At 46.7% G+C, this 23,866-nt stretch overlaps 1 protein-coding gene across 13 annotated transcripts in view; it reads right to left on the bottom strand.

Moving 5' to 3' along the window:
* Positions 1-2,347: 2,347 nt before the first annotated feature.
* PRRC2C (proline rich coiled-coil 2C) overlaps positions 2,348-23,866 on the bottom strand; it is an 80,902-nt gene continuing 59,383 nt past the window's right edge. For 3 of the 13 annotated variants that reach the window (XR_010990634.1, XR_010990640.1, XR_010990641.1), the window contains 12 exons: positions 22,198-22,411; positions 21,156-21,359; positions 20,366-20,487; positions 19,671-19,807; positions 16,122-16,356; positions 15,548-15,670; positions 11,395-11,613; positions 9,299-9,402; positions 7,682-7,808; positions 6,477-6,713; positions 4,404-4,508; positions 4,216-4,279 (listed from right to left, as the gene is read on the bottom strand). Coding sequence is in view for 5 of the 13 variants with exons in the window: in XM_068164626.1 (XP_068020727.1) it covers positions 4,019-4,279; positions 6,477-6,713; positions 7,682-7,808; positions 9,299-9,402; positions 11,395-11,613; positions 15,563-15,670; positions 16,122-16,356; positions 19,671-19,807; positions 20,366-20,478; positions 21,156-21,359; positions 22,198-22,411 (1,959 nt within the window). In the remaining 8 variants the exon portion in view is untranslated. Of the gene's footprint in view, positions 4,280-4,403; positions 4,509-6,314; positions 6,714-7,681; positions 7,809-9,298; positions 9,403-11,394; positions 11,614-15,547; positions 15,671-16,121; positions 16,357-19,670; positions 19,808-20,365; positions 20,488-21,155; positions 21,360-22,197; positions 22,412-23,866 lie in introns of those variants that run through there. The other 10 variants (XM_068164624.1, XM_068164625.1, XR_010990635.1 and 7 more) reach the window with 9 other exon arrangements.

The raw sequence follows: 23,866 nt of genomic DNA, 5'->3' as shown, positions 1-23,866 counted from the left end.
AGGCTCAGAAAAGCTGCCACCGAGGTTTTTGTCCCAAAGCAGGATGGGGCCACAGCACCCCAGATGCACGAGGCAAGCCCCAGCATGAAAGGGAAGGCTTGTCTGAAGGTCCCTGCGGAGCACCAGCACCCATGAATTCTCAGTGAGCTGAGACACCAAAGGCAAGACAGCCCCAGCCCTTCCCACCTCCCCACTTGCTGCCAGAACCAGGGGGAATCTTTTCAGGCTGGGAAGTCCATCGTTTAATTGACTAAAATAAATGAAGACAAGCTAGCATGCACAGGATTTCCAGAGAGCTGGGCTGGAGCTGAGCAGCGCTGAATACACAGCTTTACTTAACAGGCTTTGCGAAAACAAGCCCAGTCCCCTCCCCTCCCGCATCCCAGCAGGAAGCCAGCCCGAACAGAGGGGGTGTGTGGGGTGTGTGTGCACGCGTGTGCTGGAGCTGGCCGCACTCACACATTAACCAGTTCAGCTCCCACCCTTGAGAAAAGCAGCAAACAAAAATCCTGTTAGGTTTGCTTCGTGGCATGTGTGGTTTTTCTTTCAGACTGAGCATTGTTAAGAAAACCCCCAAACTGTCAATTCCCCAAACAAAACAGGTCTCTAATTTATGGGAGGCTCAGCACAATTATTTGTGATGACCAGAGTCCTAGAATAAATAAAATAAATCAAAAGAGGGAGAGAGGGAGATTACACCCCAAATCCCACTCAAATCAAACCAGCAAGATCTATCCCAGCATAAATGGGCAGGAGCAAGGTTGCTGGTTAAATGTCAGAATACCCAATGAACTGAGGTCAGTGACAAAGCTCAAACCTGGCCTCCGAGGCAGCCAGGGTGTTTCAGGGCCGTTTTGGAGAGGCACACATCAAGGCTGGGTTATCTGGATGCACTAAGTGCTCCAGCACTGGCTTTTAATTAAGTTTCTGCAGAAACAGCCTGCTTGTTCTGCTCAGTACAAGAAACAGCCAACAGATTGGTACATTCCCAGAGCTGGCTGTGGGATCTTGAGTGATCTGCTCTTGGTGATCCTGCTCAGCAGGAGGGTTGGACTGGATGACCTTTTGAGATCCCTTCCAGCCCCTAACATTCTGTGATTTGACTTTTCTACATCTTTACTGGAGAACTCAAGCTTAGTCCTTTAGCAGCATTTCCTTAGAAAGAGGAGAGTCCAGTGAAACATTTCCCATGTTTAGGGAGTCTCCCATATGAAGCAGGCAGAAGACAACCTCAAAACAGGGGAAGAGCAGCATAATGCACTTTCACAGCACATGTATAGATTAAAATAGTTTCACAGCCTTCATCCTCCTCACCCCAAGCCCTTACCACAGCTGTGCTTGTACAGTTCCTGTAGAAAAGGCCATTAACCTGTGGTGTCACCTGCTCAGAGGTTACTCCTGTCCACTGCTCCGTTTCAGGATTACAGCACTCTGTATTGCTGCAGTTCTAACCCCCCGAAAGAACCAGCCTTGACAGGAGAGGGCTCCAGCTCCTCTGGTGCTGCCAAACCACCACTTCCCCCCCAGCCAAGCATGAGCAGCTCTGCCTGCTCTGAACCACCACGGGGCTGGCAGCGACACCCCCAGCCAAAGAGAGATCAGTGCTTGCAGAGCCCCTCCGACACCCTCAGCTGGCTCTTTCCCCTGCACTGAGGTGAGTGCAAGCCAGCCTCTTCTCTCAAGGCAGGAATTACTTCTCAGACCAAACATGAGGTTGCTGGTGTTTGTTATGAACCAAGTTCTCTCTGGTGCCTCTTACCCTCCCTCTGGCAGAGAGCCAGGGATGCCTTCAGCCCCAAAACTGCAGGCCAGGATGCTTAGCCCCTGGTACTGCCCCATGCTGAGAGGCACAAGTCGGTAACTGTGATAGCATCTGTGTGCTGCTTGCCAAGGTGGAAAGGGAGCAGCTCGGCAGAGCACACGGAAGCCTCCCGTGTCCATGGGAAGGCTCACATCAAGGAAACCTCTTGCTTGAGCAGCCCCTTGCTGTGCAGCCAGCACCTGCAGTCACCCACCAGCAAAAATGATAGCATCCTGCTGGGTTCACCCTGGTCTCTGATGAGAAGCTCTTCTCTACAAAAGAAAGCGCAAACCTCCACCACCAGGCAGCTCACCAGTAAGCTGAAGACAGATTGACTTGCAATCACAACTGACAGCCTCCTTGCGGAGCTAGAGAGCAGTGTCCTCAGGGAGCTGCACTGGAGGAGAAGATGGGAAAGGCCAGGTGAAACAGGAAGGAGTCTGTTTTTCCCAGCTGCAGGGCATGCTCTGGGCTCGGTGCATGGCGCCTGGGTGGCCTCCCTGCAGCCCGCAGCGCTGCGCTAATCAGGAGATGACCCCGGGAGCGTTATTTAGAGAATACTTTATTAGTTCTGTAATCAAACCCATGTAAATAAGACCATACATATTTAATACAGTGCCTTACCCCTGTACAAATGGGAAAAAAAATTAAGTTTAACATTTCTAGACCAATATGGCTGTTAATTTCTGTACAATGCCAACTCACACTACAAGTGGGATACTTTTTTTTTCCAAAGTTGACATCACAGCTAGTTTCCAAAAATTCAAATTATATATATATTTATATAAAAAGATAACCAACAGCAATTCACTAGGGCATCAATAGCAGCAACAGCCTTTCCAGCTTCTGCAGTCATTTGAACAAAATTATACACATTAGACTCTCAACTCACTCTTCCTTCCAAAAAAAGTAAAAAAGAAAAAGGGAAAAGAGAAACAAAGAAAAGAGAAAAACCCAGCAAGAAACCCAGCAAGAAACCCAGCAAGAAACCCAGCAAGAAACCCAGCAAGAAACCCAGCAAGAAACCCAGCAAGAAACCCAGCAAGTTCTGCTACTGATGTGGTACCTGGTGCTTTTTATTAGCTTTTTTCAGTCATTGTCTGGAAAAAAACCTCTAGAGTAACATTATTAAAAACAGCTCCAGTATAGCACAGTCACTACTACATATCATAAGCAGGTACAGGGTATCTTACATTCACAGAAGTATCATACAGTACTGTCCTACAGCTAGAATACTAGAGGGTACAATTAAAAAGGCATTGATTTGACTTGATTCTACTTTCCAGCACACTGTGGGCAAGGAGGTGGTGCGACGCAGCTCTGATAGAAAGAATGCACCGTTGGAGAAAAACTCTTTCACCTGGTAAGGTTTCTCTTCTTGTGGCACAGCTCTAAGTGCTCGTTGCTGTATACAGACATAAGCTGGAAACCGTTTAAAGATCACTCGCATGGTAGAGAGACGGCTGGAGAGAGGTGAGCAGAACAAACCTGACTACTGATGCAATGAACCTTTCGGTTCCAGAGGTGAGCGACGGAGGGGCAGCGGGCAGAGAGAGCACAGTGGCCAAGGAGCATTTTCATACGGTGATCTAGATACAGTAATTGTCATCCAAGCAGCAGCCAGCAAAGCACTGCCTTCCGAGGGAAACTCCACATCATCAGCCTCACTCTTTGTGCTGCGGGGGGTCAGAGGTTGCCTGGCAAAGGCAAAATACCAGCTGCGAGTCCCTCACTTTATTACGAGTCACTACAAACTTCACACACATGGCCTGGCCCAGCACCACCTTCAGATCTGCATGGATTTATAAAAAGATAAATAGCAGCTGAAGATCAGAGCCTGAAAAAAGTAAGACTACTCATCTCATCAGCTAGGAACACACCTCCCCAAGCACCTTCTTCCCCACTCTTCTGTTTCTCAACTGTTTTCCCCTTGGGAAGCACAGGGGTGTGTGTAAGCCAAACACACACACGTGTAGAACGTGCACAGGCCAAAAGCAGCCTTCATGCTGAGAGGAGATACAAGCCCAAAGAACCCAGCAGCTCAGCTGGACAGGCAGCAGTTTGCACCAGAACTGCCAGCAGCCCCTGTGTCCCTCTGTGCTGCTGAGAGCCCTCCAGGGAGAGAGGACTGCTGTCTTGCCCTTTGGGCTACAATATTCATGCTGCTGTCATCTCACCTACCCTCTCCCTTCCCCCACCTCCATGGAGACACAGCCTCTAAGATTTTGTTTCTTCGGTTTTGATTGCCTGAGGCTTGATTGGTCCGGTTCTAACAGGCTTGGTTGCGGCAGGAGGCGTGGGGGCAGCTTTCTCCTCTGCTTTGTCCTGGCAGACTCCTGAAGAGTCAGCGATCGCCTCTGTGGGTTTGCTCCCGTTCTCATCCACCTTCTGCGCTTTGCCTCCTATGGGTTTGCTCTGCTGCTGCTGCTCAGAAAAGAATCTCTGGGTGGACTGAAGTACCTCTGCTCTCTGCTTTGCCTTAAGGGAAGGGAGAAAACATGTTTACTGAAGAGAGGCACTGGAGAACAGTGACTGCACCAAAGTATTCCCTAAATGAAAGAGGAAGGACTGACGGCAGTGGCCAGACCTTCTAGAAACGTACTGTCCATCCAGCTGCTTTCCAAGATGTCACAACATGTGGAAGTTTGGCTCCTCAGTAGTAGCTTAATGTCATGCCTAGGCTTCCCTTGCTCTTCCTAATCCTCACCTCAGAAAAAAGAAGCAAGGCCAACAGTTTGAAGCACTATTTAACATCTTCCCATGCCATTATTACCGCACAGCTTAAAACGTGCTAACTATGCCTACAGCAGCCTCAAAACCGAAGCTTCACTCCCCAGTAAGGGTCAGACACAACCAGAAGATGCCTACATCTGCATGCTGCCCATGCCCTGACGCTGTGGTTGGGGCCCTGGCAGCTGCCATTGCCCCTGTTGCATGCTCTGGACTTCCCAAGCACAGGGGCTGCCACAGCAGCAGCAGCATCTGGTCTGAGCACATTCTTCTCCCTGTTCTAGATGCAGATTTCTGAGCCTGCGACAGGGATGTGCAAGTGAAGCAGGTTCAAGGCTGTGCTGTAGGTAAGCCAAAGCCTTATCTGCTAACCACTGAAACTGGGAGCTTGGTCCAGGCAGCACAAACAGCTGCCCAGCTTCCTGCAGATCCCTCTGCTGAATGCTGCTGGTAACCCTGACTGAGCCTGGGAAGCTCAGCCTTTCACACTGTGTTTCAGCCAGTCCTGCACTGGAGCTTTCACTAGAAGCAGTGTGCTGACCAGATGCTTCAGACCAAGCACTCCGCTTTCCTGCCCAGACTCAGCCAAGCAGGGGGCACACTAAGAGTTCGATCTTTTAGCAGCTGCATGGATTTTGCCAGTGCAGTCAAGCACCTTTTATACCATTTTAAAGCCCTGTCTTAATGCAAAGAGCCCTAACTACACCACAGAGACTAAGCCTCTGGGTACCTCCTCAAGTGTCTTATATGTTTCTACAGAAAGCAGGGCTGAGAGGGAGGGACAAGATGAGACAAACCGGTAAAAGCCTGGAACAAGAGGTTTTGGCTTTAATACCATGTAGTTGCTCCAAGTAACTCAACTGGTGAGCTCTGCTGTCCAGCACTGCAGCAACAGGCTGACTTTATTGGTGTCAGATGGACACCTGAAATATTTTGCAAGGACTGTAGCCATCCCCTGAGGTTAGGGCTAGCAGACTGGAAGACTGGCTCAGAAGTAACCAAGCATGACAGAATAACTCACACTCTGTTTTCAGAAACCCAGGGCTATGTGTTAATGTTTGCTATGGCTGGCTAGGTTCAATTCCTAAGAGAGACTCAGGCAATACACTAAGCATCACCCAGTGAGCTAGCAAAAGCTGGTGGCAGAAAACTAAATGGACCAAACACCTAGCATGTAAGGGGTAACCAACTCTCCTGCAACCAGACGTAGTCAGAGAAAACCACACTTCTGCTTTTACACTTCAGTGCATGGGTTATGGTGAATGGCAGTAGATGAAGGAGGCCCTTGTTATTATCTACAGGCAGCTAACAAGCAGAAACAGGCAATGTGTACAACGGTGTCCCTATACAGACTGCAGTCCTGAGTCTGCTTCAACCTGAAGGGTCCCAAAGTGCTTTAACAAGTTTGATATCTCACATCACCTAGTACTGAAATGCAGCCACCTCTTCTGTGGACTGTAGCAAGTTACTGCATTCTACCACAGAGAGAATTCATCCTAGGCATTTCAAACCACTATAAAGTCAATCTCCAGTCACCAGGGAGTGAGGCTGGCTGGAATGGGACGGTTCATACTGCTGCTCAGAGCTGGGGAGGCAGATGCGAAATGGGAGCCAACAGCCAGATTTGTAGGTTTCATCACTCATTGACAGAGTCCAGGTTCCTGACACCTAGCTGTCAGACACCCTCTGAGAGCAGTGGCAGCTTCACAACTTCTGAGTACAAGACCACTTGAGAAAGGAATGCTCCCTACATTTTTTTCAGTCTAAAGGTCTTATTAAAAAGCCCCCAGGGTTTAGAAGAGGTCTCTGTTCAGCTGCTGAAGGCCTGACTACCAGCTCTGGGTCTAGAGGCATTGTAATTAAGACATGATTTGCAGACACATTCCTGTCCTACAAGCTGTCAAGACTGCACTGGTGTTCACAGCACTGCTGTTCAAATACTAACCTTCATGTCTCGTTCAGCCTTCATCGCAGCCTGGGCCTGATTGCCTCTGGCTCCAGACACTGATCCACAAAGCCCTCTGGCCACACGTGGTAAATGAGGGTGGCTCATAAGGCCTGTGGTCATCTGCGACGGCCTCTGACTATGCAGTACTACTGGCAGCCTCTGAAGGGGCGCTGGGAAGGTGTTAGTATATGGGGCTCTGAGCAATGGAGGGAGCAGGTTAGGCTGAGAGAGGATCTAAGTGGGGGAAAAACAACAAGAAGAGACATTTTGCAATTAGAAAACTGCCAACTAGATTGCACGTTGGCATTATCTTCAAGGGAAAAAAGCTGCTGCTCTGCTGCCCAACTGAGGACAAGAAAACAGGCTGTTAAGAACTCCAGGGAAAAACAGCCCTGTGGTGCTGCTGTGCCTGAAAGTAGGACCAGCAACTGAAACCCAGCAAGTAATAAGGAAGATGAGCCATGCAAGGCAGAGGAGGAGTCACTTGTGAGAGAAGCCCTGCAAGTCTAGGTAGTTTCTGCTGGTGGCAATCCAACAATCAAGTCCTGTAGTCAAACACTCCAAATGCTAAGAGACACAGAAATCTCCTACACTTTCACAGAGACTACATTTTCCTGGCACCCTGGCTACAGTCACCTGAAACAAGAATGCACCACCCCTGTAAGCTGTGCTCCCTGCAATGCCAGAAATGAACCAAACCTTCTGCCATCAGCCCTGCTCTGTATGGACTGCATGACCTTCAGAGACCCTTTCCAGCCTGAACTGCTCAATCACTACTTCAGAGCTGCATCTCAGACAAACAATTGCACATCTGCTTTGTCTTTAAGCATTTAAAATATGCACTGGGACCCTTCTGAGACATGAAGCTTCTCTCCTTCCCCAAACAATCTGGTTTTGCAGGATGAGGTACCCTACAGCTGCATGGAGGAGCCAGCAGAACACCTGCCTGCTCTACACCATTCACTACACTCAATTCCTTGGTGTGCACAGAGCTCCCAAAGTTAGAGACACCATCAACTCTGCACTATTGGTTAGCACGATCAGAGGGGTTTTTGGACTTTTATCTCAAATCCAGTTTTCTCATGCCATTTCATTTAAGGATTCCATTTTGTATCTCCCCATGACAAAACCTGAGGAAACACAAGAGTTAGTTAGCAGGTCATACAAACTGATCTCTTTGTAGGAGGTCACCAGTCACCTACCTGTGGTGCAAACTGTGCAGGAAATGGTTGTGTCATTCTCACAGCAGCAGCTGCCGACTGAAACTGCTTCTGGTAGACAATGCTATTCATTTTATTGGACTGATTGTTAGGACTTGTAGAACTGGCCCTAAAGAAAGGAACACCATTTAGAATCAAGCTATTCTCACTCAGAGGACATTTAGTTACAACTTAACTAGAAATTCAACACCGGAGTGGGAAAAATAATCTCTTAGAGAAGCTGGTATCAAATATTCTTCTACTGTTAGTATCAAACGCAAATAAACTCAGAGCTTAAGAATACAATGAGAAACCATAAACAGAAATATGGATACGGCGAGATTCCAGCGTAAAGTCTGTATGAAACACACCTCTGCCCAAAGCATTGCTGACAAACACTGCTGTCAAGCGTGTTCCCCTTCCCATCCCTGCTATCTTACGTTCAGTCCTACTCCTTTACACTGTGTGGTCTGTGATCTCAGGTTCAGAGCCTGTCACCACAGGCACTAGGCATGCGCAGCAGAAGCTGCCACGACCAGCTGCTGCCACTCTGACCTGTTGTCAAATATTTCAAAATGCACTTGAACAGATTTTAAGAATCCACAGAAAACCCTCCCCCATGATCTCTATTAATACTTTTAAGAGGTGTTGAATCACTGTGAATTAAATGAAGCCTGAAAGGTTATCTGGGGGAAGGGCACCAAACAGAGTGGTCAGCTTTCTTCAGGAAACGGAGCCTGGTTTGCAGGTCTCACGCAGGGTGTGTAGGTGATACACTTAACATCAGCATCAGGGCACCGGCAGCAAGCAAGTCAGCTGAACTCAATACACAACAACGTTTTGTAAGCTTAAAGAAGCCTCTGTTCAGGTTTCGCTTTGAACTCCTCAGATCTGCTGGACTGTTAATCTTGCCAGCACCTCTACACTTAAGAGCAAAAGCTTATGATAAGCCCTACTGTAGCTGCTAGAAGCATGTAAGATGCCATTGAGTCAGCTGTCCTAAATATTGGCAAGCTTCCCAATTCAAGTTTCTTCTTCCTCATCCCTTCACTTTTTAATTAGGTGAAGTACTGAGTTAAAACTCTTGTTTTTATGCCATCAACACTATTGTCTGCCAGAGTGAGCCACCAAACACAGTCACTACACACAGGAGTGCAGCTTTCAAGATGAAAACTATCTTGTAGCAGAACTCCATTTTCAAGTTCCTTCAGCCCACTACTAACTTCATCCACAAGCAGTCAGCCTTGTTTCCCTTGAAGTGCATGGGCACAGGAGAAAAACGCTGTTAGCTCTGTCAGCCAAGCAAATCTGTACACAGCTTCCTAACTTCCCTAGCAGCTTTTGTTCCAAGGAGCTTACAGGGACCTTGCGACACCGCTCGGTCATCCAACCACTGCTGCCACAGCTGCGGAGTAAGCCTGGAAGGGTTTTTACTTTGAGCACTGCAGTTCAGATAAACTCCTACCCTGAAGTACATCTTCCCTGCCACTTCTGGGTTTTCCTGGTACAATCCCATTTCACATAACTTAATTGTGTTTAATTAAAATAAATCATGACTGTTTTATTTCTCAGCTATGCGCTTCTGGTCAATTACAGCAGATTTGATGACTACGGATTTACCGGAAAGGACTGGAGGTCGGAGTGGTACTTCTACCAGTGACTGGCGGTGTTCCAGGTTTAACATCAATGCCACCTCCAAAGGCCTTCAGATCCATTTCTGATATCTGAAAAATATGTCAATTAACACATCCATTCTAATTCAAAGACAAATTACATTTACTAATTGCTTGTTGACCTCACATTTTCCCCAATATGTGAGGAAGTACCTGACAAAGTATATTCTGCTTCCAATGGAAATGAAAGCCACATTGTCAGCCTCCTGCCTACAATTTCCCTGCGTGGTTTGGCACTTCAAGCAATGTTGCTGGCTTTCTACTTTGACCTCCCTACATTAAAAGGTTGGACTAGATGGTCCTTGGGGTCCCTTCCAATCTGGTATTCGGCCCTAAAAGTGTTTCAGAGTTGAAACTGCCTTTCTCATTTCAAATACCACATGAAAATATCAAGATATAATCCTGATAAATATTGAAGAATGCTATAAACCATTCCATCTCTAAAAAACAACCACCCCAAACACCAAAAGTATAGCAAAAATGGAGCTGTCATTCATGCAAAACAGCTCTGATCTGTAACTGGAACAATGAATCTTCCATGTTGCTTTGCAGATACACTCAACAGAATAAATTAGTCTCGGGAACAGTATCTTTCCACACATAGCTATCAAGCACAACATCAACCATCAATAGATTAAACGTGGGGGCTGGTTTAAGTTGACTTTATTTAGCAGGAACACGAAGGAACCCTTAACACAGGGCAAGGCTGTCACCTAAGGCCATCATCGTACTGCAGCTCTTAATTTCTTGTTGAAACAAGTGACCACTTTCCACAGACAACTGCAGCAAGAAACATGCCACTGCAGCTTGGAAGATGGGCTTTTAAAAGTAATAATGGTGAGAAAGTTTGGCCAGATCCTCTGAAGCCAGAAAAGTGCATGGTACAAAACCCACCACATACTCTAGTGGGTGACAGGATGAAATTTTCACCTAGGAGATGGGGAATTCTAGTTGTCATTATTGTCCAGGATGTGTCCAAGACAGAGATATTTTTCTTATCACAGCTGTAAGCCACTGGGACAACAGGGTACTTTATATTCAAAAGCACCCTAAAATCGAGGCCACACACTCTTCAGGATTTCAGATGCAGCTCCAGAGCTAGATTACTCCCAGAGCTGGGGAAAGACCTTGCTGTGTCTATCAGACAACTTAGTTGTGTTCACATCCCATGTTATCACCCACTGCTTGCCTGAAAGTATGCTGCAACTGCATTGTGCTGCACACTACCCAAAAGCCGCAGCTGCGTGTAAATCTCTGACTGCATCTAAGGCAGCTCCACACATCTCCTCACTGGCAACTATCACATCAGTTCCAGGTAAAGCAGAGGAGATTTCCCTCCTGAATACTTCCAGCTTCTTGCACTGCTTCAGTGTTACCTCCTTACTGGAGAATTTTCTTCAGCTGCAAGACCAGCCCTGTTGATGGCGGTTTCGGTTTTTTAACTTCTCAAAGCTCCTGCCTTGCATGCAATGCTAAGTTCTCTATGTGCACCTTGCTGTGCCACTCAGGGAAGCAGACCTCCAAGCAATGTTAGTACAGCTGAATTCCAGTTTAAGGTCACAGATGATACAAAGTTCACTGAAATTCCTAAAACTCCAGTTTGCTGCTCTGGGAAGACCTGATGCTGTACAGCAAACAAAGGAACAAGCACAGGGATGAGCAGAATCAGACAGCAGCCCTGGCGGTGTATCCTTGTTTGCCTGCAGCTCTGACAATGGCTCTGGACTATTTTCTGCTGGGCTTCTGCACAAAATACTCTACTAGTCTCCACAAAGTCATTATCAAAACAGGTATTCCTACAGTGCAAGTGGACTAGCATCAAGTTAGCTACAAAATCTCAGCTAAACTTTCCCAAAATGCACAGACCCAGACACGAAGGAACTAACCTTGACCAGCTTTTCTACCTTCCCCTCCCTACCTTTTAAAACCAAGGCAGATTTTGAGATTCGAGAGTCAGCACATGTTGCAATGCTGGCTCTACAAAGCAGCATTCAGCTGAGCTTTGTATTCCTTTTTGTGCTGTGCATTTACGCATGTGGTTACCTTTCCAGTTGCAGCAATCATGCTGTGCTGTGTTCCTGCTGGGATCAGGCCTCTGAAGGGCTGGGTTACTTGTGCAGGCCTGCTCAGATTTTGAGCCTGCGCTTGCGGTGGTGTGTGCTGTAGTGGTGGTTGCAGAGACTGGGGTAGGGCAATGAGTGGCTGTGCTGTGGATCCAAAGTTGGGCAAAGAAATTTGTGATCCTGGCAAAGGTACTGTCACCTGGGGAAAAAAAAGGCACAAAATCACCAGTAACATACATAAGGGCCATTATTTAACAGCTTTATGATTTGTGCTATATTGAAAAGAGGGTGTACCATCTTTGGAAGAAAGGTGAGGCAACCCATGGAATGTTTAAGGATGTTGCTAGGTCTTGTAGGAAAAAAATTAGGGAGGAAAAAGCACATTTGCTGTGAAGGACAACAAAAAGCCCTTCTATAAATACATTAATAGCAAAAGAAAGGGCAAGGACAACCTCCACTCCTTGGTAGACATGGAAGAGAACATAGTAATTAAAGATGAGGAAAAGGCAGAGGTACTTAATACCTTCTTTGCCTCAAATTTTACTAGCAGGACAGGTTGTCTTCCAGAGAGCCTGGCCTGCAGAGCTGGCAGTTGGAGGCAGGGAGCAGCATAGTTCCCCTGTGATCCAGCAGGAGGGAGTTAGAGTTCTTCTCAGCCACTTGGATCCCCACAAGTCCATGGGACCAGATGGGATCCATCCTAGGGTGCTGAGAGAGCTGGCAGATCAGCTGGCTAAGCCACTCTCCATCATTTTTCAGCAGTCCTGGCTCACTGGAGATGTCCCAGAAGACTGGAAGCTGCCAACATGGTGCCCATCCACAAGAAGGGCCGGTTGGATGAGCCAGGGAATTCCAGGCCTGTCAGCCTGACCTCAGTGCCAGGCGAGGTTATGGAACAGGTCATCACACAGCACTTACAGGATGGCCAAGGGATCAGGCCCAGCCAGCATGGATTTAGGAAGGGCAGGTCCTGCCTGACCAACCTGATCTCCTTCTATGCCCAGGTGACTGCCTGGTGGGTGTGGGGCAGGCTGTGGATGTAGACTACTTGGACTTCAGCAAGGCCTTGGACACCGTCCCCCACAGCAAACTCCTGGCCAAGCTGTCAGCCCATGGCTTGGACGGGAGCACACTGCGATGGGTTAGGAACTGGCTGGAGGGCCGAGCCCAGAGACTGGTGGTGAATGGTGTCACATCCAGCTGGCAGCCAGGCACTAGTGGTGTGCCCCAGGGATCAGTGCTGGGATCATGCTCTTGATGCTCTTGAACATCTTTATTGATGGTCTGGATGAGGGCATTGAGTCCATCATCAGTAAATTTGCTGATGACACCAAGCTGGGGGCAGGAGTTGATCTGCTGGAGGGTAGAGAGGCTCTGCAGAGGGACCTCGACAGGCTGGACAGATGGGCAGAGGCCAAGGGCAGAAGATTGAACACATCCAAGTGCCGAGTTTGCACATTGGCCACAACAACCCCATGCAGAGCTACAGGCTGGGGTCAGAGTGGCTGGAGAGCAGCCAGGCAGAGAGGGACCTGGGGGTGCTGGTTGATGGTAGGTTGAATATGAGACTGCAGTGTGCCCAGGGGGCCAAAAAGGCCAATGGCATCCTGGCCTGCATCAGGAACAGTGTGGCCAGCAGGAGCAGGGAGGTCATTCTGCCTCTGTACACTGCACTGGTCAGGGCATACCTTGAGTCCTGTGTCCAGTTCTGGGCTCCTCAGTTTAGGAAAGATGTTGACTTGCTGGAACGAGTCCAGAGAAGGGCAACAAAATTGGTGAGGGGCTTGGAGCACAGCCCTGTGAGGAAAGACTGAGGGAGCTGAGGTTGCTCAGCCTGGAGGAGAGGAGACTCAGGGGTGACCTTCTTGCACTCTCCAACTCCCTGAAGGGAGGTTGTAGACAGGCAGAGGTTGGTCTCTTCTCCCAAGCAGCCAGCACCAGAACAAGAGGACACAGTCTCAAGCTGTGCCAGGGGAGGTTTAGGCTGGATGTTAGGAAGAAGTTCTATACAGAGAGAGTGATTGCCCATTGGAATGGGCTGCCCAGGGAGGTGGTGAAGTCACCATCCCTAGAGGTGTTCAGGAGGAGACTTGATGGGGTGCTTGGTGCCGTGGGTTAGTTGATTAGGTGGTGTTGGGTGATAGGTTGGATGCGATGATCTTGAAGGTCTCTTCCAACCTGGTTTATTCTATTCTAAATGAGTTCATACATTTGCCCAGGGAGAGGCAAGCAAATCAGTGAATTGATTGTTTCACCTGCCTTTATGATCAGTTTCAACAGAATTTGGATCTTGGCTTTTTAGGAACAAAGTTACATACCAGCTCCTACCTCCATCACTGTATGAAAAACTAAATTTAATTCAACTCAGAACTCAAAACTAGAATGAAAGAACCAGATGAGGGTCTATGAGGTTAGTTATTTACTTGGAATAATTTTAGTCATCATGAGGACACCATCTGCAATGAAACCTAGATTTCCTTCTCTGGGAGTCCCACCAGCCAGCAGCCTGAGCTTAAACTCCTAAACCACAGCCTGTTCATTGCTGGCATTATCAGGGAGTGCAGGGGGCTGAGAACACCACAGAATGGCAGTGATAAACAGGCAAATACCACAGGAGTGACCTGACTGGCAAGAATTGCTGCATTTCCTACTCTGACCATCAATCCACAATCTGCAAAATTGTGTTCTGACTGTGACAGCAATGATGATGTGATGTTCTCCAGATGTTGAAGAGTTGGTGTTCAGGATAACAGATTAGAAGTATAGATACAGACAAGCTTGAACACATCAACAGCACTAATCCTTCTAAAAGGTCCTTAAAACTAGATTTCCAACAGATGAGATTAGTTTTTTTAAGACTCTTCTGGCTTTCTGTCTTGGCAAATTCTCATGCATATGAAGTTGTTATGATAGAAATGCAGAATGCCCTGGGCTGGAAAGGACCTCTAGAAGTCATCTAGTCCAACCCTGCTGCAGTAAGCAGGGACATCCCCAAGTAGATCAGGTTGCTCAGAGCCCCATCATACCTGACCTTGAATGTCTCTGCAGAGAGAGCCTCCCACATCTCCCTGGACAACCTGTTCCAGTGTTCCACTATCTACATAATAAAGAACTTCCACCTAATGTCCAATCTAAATCTACCTTCTCTAGTTTAAAACCATTGCCCACGTCCTAGTGCTCCAAGCCTTCATAAACAGCCCCCCTCTAGCTTTCTTGCAGGCCCCCTTCAGGTACCGGGAAGCTGCTTTAAGGTCTCCCCAGAGCCTTCTCTTCTCCAGACTGAACAACCCAAACTCTGTCAGCCTGTCTTGTGTAGGAAAGGTGCTTCAGCCTTCTGGTCATTTTTGAGGCCCTCCTCTAGACCACCAGATCCATGCCCTCCTTGTGTTGAGGACCTCAGAGCTAGACACAGTACTCCAGCTAAGGTCTCATCGGAGCAGAATGGCAGAATCACCTCCTGGTCTGCTGGCCACGCTTCTTTAGATGCAGCCCAGAGTGTGATTTGCCTTCCATGCCCAGTCCATCATAAGCTTTTTTAAAAGCCACTTATAAACACAGAATGAGAAGATGCAAACCAGCACAGGCATCCTGTAAGTATGACAGAATGCTTCCACACAGAAAATTATCAGTTCTTTCACAAAACAGTGAAAAAAACCCCAAACTTCAAATCACTGGAGTCATTCCCACCTGCCTGCATGAACATTTGCCTGCTGACTTCATTAGTTTTCTACATATTTGATATTACTGACACGTGCAGCAGCTCTGAGGTTTCATCTCAAAGAGTATCTGCTGCACTGAGCACCTGCAGTTTCTCTCTCCCTCCACCATCACTGATACCTGCCCAAATACAGGCAGCAAGTGCTTCAAACTACTAGCAACATCACTTGTGCCAACAAAACCTTTTGCCTGTCACTGAAAAATAGACTATGGATGCCAGGGACAAATGAGCAACACGAACTTGTAGGCCATCCAACTACTCAGCAATTCCATCTTTCAGCAATGATGCAGTAGCTCTCCTTTGCTATCAATTTCCAACTCTTTCATTTTGGAAGAACTAAAAATTGTCTCAGACCCCACCATACAAAAGCCATCAGCAGCATGCTTTTAAGAAGAATACAATTTAGGAAATTTACCATGCCATAGTTTACCTGCTGGAGAGCACTAGGAGACTGTGCAGTGTTGTAGAAATTGCTCTGGCCAGGCTGTTGAACTTGCCCAGAGTAGAGATTTGAAGCCTGAGTGAGCGTAGCTCTGGCCTAAAAGAGTGACAGACACCATTATATTCCTTAGGAGAGCAGCTCTGAGACAGCATGGCACATCACTGTGTACTTCCAACCAGTACTGTAGAAATCACAGCAGGGGAAGCTGATAACCTGAAGGTTTCATCTTATGATAAAGGACTCCAATGCAAGTGGTAAAATAGCCCTTTATTACCCACCATACCAGAAATTAAACCTGAAGCTCCAATTAGTGTCAGAAGTGCAAAAATCCCTGTAGTTTGGGGGACAGTTCTCAACTGAGAGATCATGCAAATGTATCTTAGTGTAATTAAAGAAATACTCTCTTCCAAGCCCTGTAAATTTCCTGCCACCTTGGCTACTATCTAATTATCCCAGAGGTGGGTTTATACCAAGCTGAGCAATGTTTATTATTGCATTCTTTGCATCAAACCAATGCAGAAGTTCTGTGTTTTGGAGCACTTCCTACCTGGAGGATGTGTGTATCAATCAGCTGAGAGCCTCCCAGCCCTGAAGCCTGACCAAGCTGATGCTCATACAAGATGGGAATAGGTTGTGTATTAGAAGTCTGTTGAAATGCCAGGCTCGACTGTGCCTTCGCAAGCTCCTGGTGTTGTACAGCTGGGAAGTTGTGTAAGGCTGTACCAGACAGAACTACTGGTGATGGCTGAGACAAACCACTCTGCATAAAAGCTTGCTGGGACCTGCAAAAGATTGAAAAATCATACCTATTACTGCAGGCACAAGTCGGCCATGAGAACACAAGTTACACATTCATTAGAATGTTTAGCGCTACTGAACAGATTTTCACCTGAGAAGGGTAAATTTTCCCTTTTACTCTGCACACAATACAAGAACAGAAGCTCCAAAAGGCACAGGGAAAAAAATGACTCGGATGTTTATTTCAATCTTAAAGTACACTTAGCTATTTAGACATGTCCAGTCCTGGCTCACTGGAGAGGTCCCAGAAGACTGGAAGCTGCCAACATGGTGCCCATCCACAAGAAGGGCCGGTTGGATGAGCCAGGGAATTCCAGGCCTGTCAGCCTGACCTCAGTGCCAGGCAGGGTTATGGAACAGGTCATCACACAGCACTTACAGGATGGCCAAGGGATCAGGCCCAGCCAGCATGGATTTAGGAAGGCCAGATCCTGCCTGACCAACCTGATCTCCTTCTGTTCCCAGGTGACTGCCTGGTGGGTGTGGGGCAGGCTGTGGATATACGAGGAGAGGCTGAGGGAGCTGGGATTGTTTAGCCTGGAGAAGAGGAGGCTCAGGGGTGATCTCATTGCCCTCTACAACTACCTGAAAGGTGGTTGTAGCCAGGAAGGGGTTGGCCTCTTCTCCCAGGCTACCAGCACCAGAACAAGGGGACACAGTCTCAAGCTGCGCCAGGGGAGGTTCAGACTCGAGGTGAGGAGGAAGTTCTTCTCCGAGCGAGTTGTTCGTCATTGGAACGGGTTGCCCAGGGAGGTGGTGGAGTCATCGACCCTGGAGGCGTTCAAGGGGAGATTGGATGTGGCACTTGGTGCCATAGTCTAGTCATGAGGTCTGTGTTGATAGGTTGGACTCAATGATCCTCAAGGTCCTTTCCAACCTAAGCGATACTGTGATACTGTGATGTAGACTACTTGGACTTCAGCAAGGCCTTTGACACCGTCCCCCACAGCAAACTCCTGGCCAAGCTGTCAGCCCATGGCTTGGATGGGAGCACACTGCGATGGGTTAGGAACTGGCTGGAGGGCCGAGCCCAGAGACTGGTGGTGAATGGTGTCACATCCAGCTGGCAGCCAGGCACTAGTGGTGTGCCCCAGGGATCAGTGCTGGGATCATGCTCTTGAACATCTTTATTGATGGTCTGGATGAGGGCATTGAGTCCATCATCAGTAAATTTGCTGATGACACCAAGCTGGGGGCAGGAGTTGATCTGCTGGAGGGTAGAGAGGCTCTGCAGAGGGACCTCGACAGGCTGGACAGATGGGCAGAGGCCAAGGGCAGGAGATTGAACACATCCAAGTGCCAAGTTTGCACATTGGCCACAACAACCCCATGCAGAGCTACAGGCTGGGGTCAGAGTGGCTGAGAGCAGCCAGGCAGAGAGGGACCTGGGGGTGCTGGTTGATGGTAGGCTAAACATGAGCCTGCAGTGTGCCCAGGGGGCCAAAAAGGCCAATGGCATCCTGGCCTGCATCAGGAACAGTGTGGCCAGCAGGAGCAGGGAAGTCATTCTGCCCTGTGCTAAGCACTGATTAGGGCACACCTTGAGTCCTGTGTCCAGTTCTGGGCTCCTCAGTTTAGGAAAGATGTTGAGATGCTGGAAGGTGTCCAGAGAAGGGCATCAAAGTTGGTGAGGGGTCTGGAGCACAGCCCCATGAGGAGAGGCTGAGGAAGCTGGGGTTGATTAACCTGGAGAAGAGAAGGCTCAGTGGAGACCTTCTTGCTCTCTACAACTACCTGAAGGGAGGCTGTAGCCAGGTGGGGGTTCTTCTCTTCTCTCAGGCAACCAGCACCAGAACAAGAGGACACAGTTTCAAGCTGCACCAGGGGAGGTCTAGGCTGGAGGTTAGGATAAGTTCCTCACAGAGAGATTGGACATTGGAATGTGCTGCCCAGGGAGGTGGTGGAGTCACCATCCCTAGAGGTGTTTAGGAAGAGACTGTATGAGGCACTTGGTGCCATGGTTTAGTTGATTAGATGGTGTTGGAAGATAGGTGTATTTATCCAAACATTTCCATGAAGTGCCTGCTGAACAGCTGCCTTCAGATTGAAGAATCAGTTTTTAAATACATGCCCCTCTCGAAGCTCTTCAGCTCAGAGGAGTGTTTCTGATGTAAAACCATTTGTCACTTTATCATTTGGTCAGTATGTATCTCACAGCACTGGCCCTGCAAACCTGTTAGTGTAGTGACCATGTGCCGGCATGACGGTTTGTCTTTGCCCTGTACGTTTCCTTAACAACAAAACATTCTTACTGTGAGAACTGGAGAAACTCCTTCAAAGTGCATGGAGAGGACTGTCTTCAATTTAGCCAACAACATTTTCACAAGCTTTTGGGGTATTTGTTGTTGTTGTTTTTTAAACCAGTAGCCTGTACATCTCAAAGCTTATCCCCCTCTGCACCTCTAAAGATGTGGGGAAAGTAATCCCTCTAGTATAAAGACCACAATCCCAAACTTCATCAGTACTGGGCTTGTGTTGATCAGCTGGAAGCATGTAGCTCATCTGGACAGCACGCCAGACTGAGTGTGTTTCTGCAGCCAGCCAACTGTTCGCAATGGTCTTTGTCAGCTGCAGCAAGACAAGCAGTATTTGGCCCAGCAAAGTCAGCCAAGCACAAAGTCAGGATACGTGTGTAGCCACGTATCCCTGGCCTCAGTCTTCTGCCTTTTCCACGGCACATGATAAACCCTGCAGCTAAATTCCCAAAGAAGCTTCCACAGAGAATCTAACAAAATTTGTCAGAATCCTACCCCTGTGAATCGTTTTTGATAGGAACTGCTAGAAGGCTCTGAAGAGACTTACAGTGGAAATCTGTCTGAACACCAATGTCATTTGAGAGGTATTGGTCTTCCCATTGCTTTCTGTAGCAAAGAGAACATTTATTCTAAACACAGCCTGCTACCCTCTGTGCACCTGAAGTTAAGTTTCTACCACCTCTGGGGCTCAAACTAGGATTCAGAAGTATTTAAAGACACCAGTGTTGGTTTGATTCAAAAATCAACACAAATTAATGAAATAAAGGGACAGACTCTTCTTCTGTTCTCTTAGTGTCAAAAACTGTTTTAAGCATTTTTCCCTGGTTCCCTTAAGACACAAATACTGCACATAGCTTTTGAACTCACAGCTACATCTGCACATGCAGACTTGTTAGACAACCCCCAGAGCTCTCAAACAGGAGAGATTTTGGGGAAGACAGGAAGATGAAACAGCTATTGAGTACGGAACACAAGTGTGCAGGGAAGCAAATTCTTTAAGTTCTGCCACTCAAAAGCCAAAGGAAAATGCATATGCTACCTACCTATAAGGTTGTAAGGAGGAGTTGAACAACTCTTGGGCTTGTGAAACAGCTGGCGCTGCTCCTAAACTCAGCTGAGCTTGATGCTGTCCTTGCAGAGGTGCATACATGGGGATAGGGATCTGCTGAACTGAAGCAGGCTGCATAAAAAATAAACCATTAAATATCTAAGGACAAAATCCATGCAGAAAAGCTACAATTAAATGTGTGCCAGGATCTGTGTAACACTATACAAAGTAAACTAAGAACATCAAATTCCATGGCTGTGCACAGAGCTGGCATTACCCCCATACAGAAAATTACTGTCTGGTTGAATTCCACAATTTTGCTTGCAAATAATCAGTAGAAACTAAATGAATCGCAAGGTTGCAAACAGTTTTGTACTACAGAAGTTGAACAAGCCTGCACTAACATGGTCATATAAACACCTCCTGTGAATATGTACTTTCACCTAAAGTTTATTTATGAGTGAAAGCTTATTCTCTCAACTTCCATGGCAAATGCTTTCATTCTCAGAACAGTGGAGAGCAAACACTGCTTGCCTGCCCCAGAATGAAATGGCAAGAGCAAGCGTTACCTCCTTTTCACAGTGTCTTTAGCCCCACCCTTTCCTGTCCCCATTAGCTCATTAGTAGAACTTTAAAGGTAAAATGGACAGAGAAGGCGGAAAAGAAAGGAAAAGAAAAATTCCCAAATACCTGAGAAAGCCCTGGTTGAAAGCCTTGCTGCTGGGCCAGAGAAGGTGGTGCCAAACGTGCATGCTGGGTATTGAACAGATGACTTGTATCCATATAAAACGCTGGGATCTGAGCTGCTGTACCTCAGGAAGAACAATACCATTAGCACCTTATTCCAAACATCTCCCTGCTAGAAAGATTTTAATAAAGAATTAAAGATGCAGCCACTGTCAGTACTTCTCAGTGTGACAGTGACCTGAGAGACTAGGAGAACAGCAGAACTGAAGAGCTGCCCAACCAGCTTTGGTATCTTTTCCAATTCACCCTCAGAAGTGATCAGTCTTGCACAAGCATCTTCAGGCCCAAGCGACTGTTGAGGGATGAGCAATAGATTCAGGCCAAAACAGGCATTTGGGTGAGGGAAAAGGAAGAACAGGCTACACTGTCATGTAACTTCTGTTAACTGTATGGAGGGTTTTCTTTAAAGAAAAATATCCTGCTCTTAAACTACTGCAGCACTACAAGTTAAGACTAAGACATTCACGGTCTTATATCATGATATAAAATTCTGCAACTTAAAAATGGTACATCAGGAGATTCAAGCTTACTTTCCTCAAAAAGCTAAAACCACAGCATTATCTTTACACATACTGATAGAAACTTGCATAGAGTAAAACAGGGAATATTTGCTTATAGAGAATGCTCTCCATCATTGTCTTTACTACAGATACAACCAGGATTGCATTCAACTCTCCAGCTTCAGAACTCCAAAAAAGCAGACATGTGGCTCCTCAGTCACAAACACTATTACCTGCTGCAGACTGAGACACATAGACCTGGGGACTTTGCTGTTGCTGGGCAATGAGGGATGGCATGCAGCTCAGCTGGGAAAAGTGACTGGCAGAAGCTAGGCTGCTTGTCTGCAACTGCTGTGGTTTCACTTTACATATATTTGGAGGGTCTGAGGTGCTTGCAGTCTTCGTACTCAGTGAGGAGGTTGTATATGTTCCAGCTCCTAGAAGAAGAGAAGCAAGTCATACATCATAAACCAGCTCAAGATATTTCAAAGCCTCATCTGACAGTGGTCAAAGTTTTGAGACAGCCACAAGCGGTATGGAATGCCGAAACTTAACACAGCTTCTTCCATCAGTGTAAGATGGACAGTGAAGACAATTTTGTTAAGTTCACTGTAAGAGGTGCTGCAACCATAATACATCTCCCTTCTCAAGTGCAGGAGCACATGGAAGTACTGAAGTAGGCATCTTGGTTAATTATGCAACAAAATACCACAACATACATTGGTAATACCTCCTCACTGTTGAGAGCTTGTTCCAAGCACTTCAGGTGAAATTTGGGCATACAATTCTAATACTGCAAGGTGTGAAGATTAAACTATTTATGTATCTCTTGTTTGCCTGAAACAACCAAGGTGAAAGCCAGCACTGTTGATGCTTGCTCTATCACAACAGGGCTTTGGCATGAGCTGTTGAAGATTTGACTCTAAATGCAAGTGCACAAATGAAGGTAAGACTGCAGTTAGGTAGGTAACAGAACTACCATCTGCTTCGAAATCTACTTGAACCAATACAGCAGCCAACAGGAGTTTACCTTCTCTTTCAAGTCTATATGAACAGCACAGGCAGAGAGATGCCTTTTGAGTATTGTTTTGAGCTGAATGAATAATTTCCTTGTTATTTCAAAGGCACATAGGAAGCTGCTGTTCAGATCTTACGTATCCTGCTAGCACAAAACTTCTGTTAGCTTTTCAGCGTAATTCCAAAGGGCATCTACTATCTTGAGAAATAATACCGTGGAACAATTCAAGAGAAGAGCACAATGCTGACATCTGGTACCTGATAGCGAAGTTGTTGGAGTAACCGAGGCCACAGGAATGGGAGGCATTGATGCACTGGAGAAAGAACTGTAAGTACCACTGCTTGGCCCAGCGTTGCTGCTGCTGCCGCTACCGCCACTGCCACCAGCAATGGGAGATGCTGCTGAGGTCACTGGTGAACTCTTCTCCCCCATGTTTGGGGAATTCTCCCATGCTTTGCGTGCAGACTCCATCTATTTAAAAGAAAACAAAAATTTCTTTTATTAGAAAGCTTCAACTAGTAAAGCAGTCTTCCTCTTTTAGCAGCTCTTCAAAAGGCAACTCAGGCTTCATGCGAGCCTCTCTCATAAGTCACTGTAATCGTGCAACTGTTCATGCAAAAAGCGCACAGCCTTAAGTTGGAGCTTCTTATCTGTTCCAACTCCACACGTGCATGGTTCATCTTAGCCTTCAACGCTCAAAAGGATTTACTCACTAATCTGGCTTGGTTTAGTTGGACCCAATGATCAAAATACAGTGAGCAAAACACAGTTAAACAAGCCCTCTAAATATTTGCATGAAGTCCTTTAGTTACAAGTTCTTTGGGTCATTTAAACAAAACGGCTCTTTGCTTTCTTGGTAAATCATCCACTTTGAGTGTTCACCAAAAACATCTAATGCATTCTTCAGTAAATATAAGAACAGTCAAGTTTAGATTTCTAAAGCAACCACTTTTCAAGAAGCAATGATGACACAGCTTGTGTGCACGGCTTTACATTCGTGCTCCTCTACTCCTGTAATAATTATGAGTTAAGCCTTGCACAGTGAGGAAGATGAAACTTCAATTTAAATATTTTATATGCAATTATCTTCCACCAAAGGTAGAAAGAATCTAATTACTGCTCCATTAGACACACAATGCCAACTCACAACTCAGACAATTTTGAGGAACTAGTGAAAAGGAAATACTAATGTTCAGGCACACTTGCTAATTCAAAGGCTCAAACACAGTCCATGGACTCTTTCAGCTGGGACGGCTGAAAGTTCATTTTGCTTGCTAAGCTGGATGCCACAGGCTGAAATTGCTCATCTGGTGACTGCAAGCTTCAGGGCCAGGTTCCGTCTTTAATGGCATATGTAAAGGGGCAAATACATACTCACAAACAAATCTGACCTCACTACTGGGACCAACAGGGCCCACTAATCGGGACTTGCAGTCTCTGAAAGTTACACCTCAAATCTACCCTGCTTTACATGGCTTACACAGCCTGGATAGACCAAATATGACCTAGGTTATTAGTCTAGATGCTTCAGAAATGACAAAAGAAAAACAACATCAGAAGAAGTAGGTAACAGGTGATCCATACACACCTTGGAAAATGGAGTTCTACATTCCTCAAGAAAGTAAGGGGGAGGAAGGAAACTGTTACACATGAAATGATTATCACTTTTGAGACCATCCTTCCCAGTAATCAGTTTCCCCTCGACGACATTTTCCTCTGAACTGATTCCAATTCTTGCAGACAGGGCAAATTTCAACATTAGTGACTGCTCTGCTGGAAACGATTTTGCTCAAGGTGCAGTAAAAGAAAGACTACCACAGGCCCTGGTAAGACAGGGTAACAGCCTTTTACTGCACTGGTATTAAGAGAAAGTGAAGAAGTACCTGTGAATGACTAGAGAAAGCATATAAGCTTCTACTATGTTCA

Source organism: Melanerpes formicivorus, unplaced genomic scaffold (genome assembly GCF_026170545.1).
Source record: "Melanerpes formicivorus ecotype bairdi unplaced genomic scaffold, bMelFor1.0.p_v2 SCAF_81, whole genome shotgun sequence".
In the NCBI taxonomy this organism is placed as follows: Eukaryota; Metazoa; Chordata; class Aves; order Piciformes; family Picidae; genus Melanerpes; species Melanerpes formicivorus.
The sequence above is the reverse complement of the archived record's forward strand: the minus strand, read 5'-3'. Positions and strand labels throughout refer to the sequence as shown.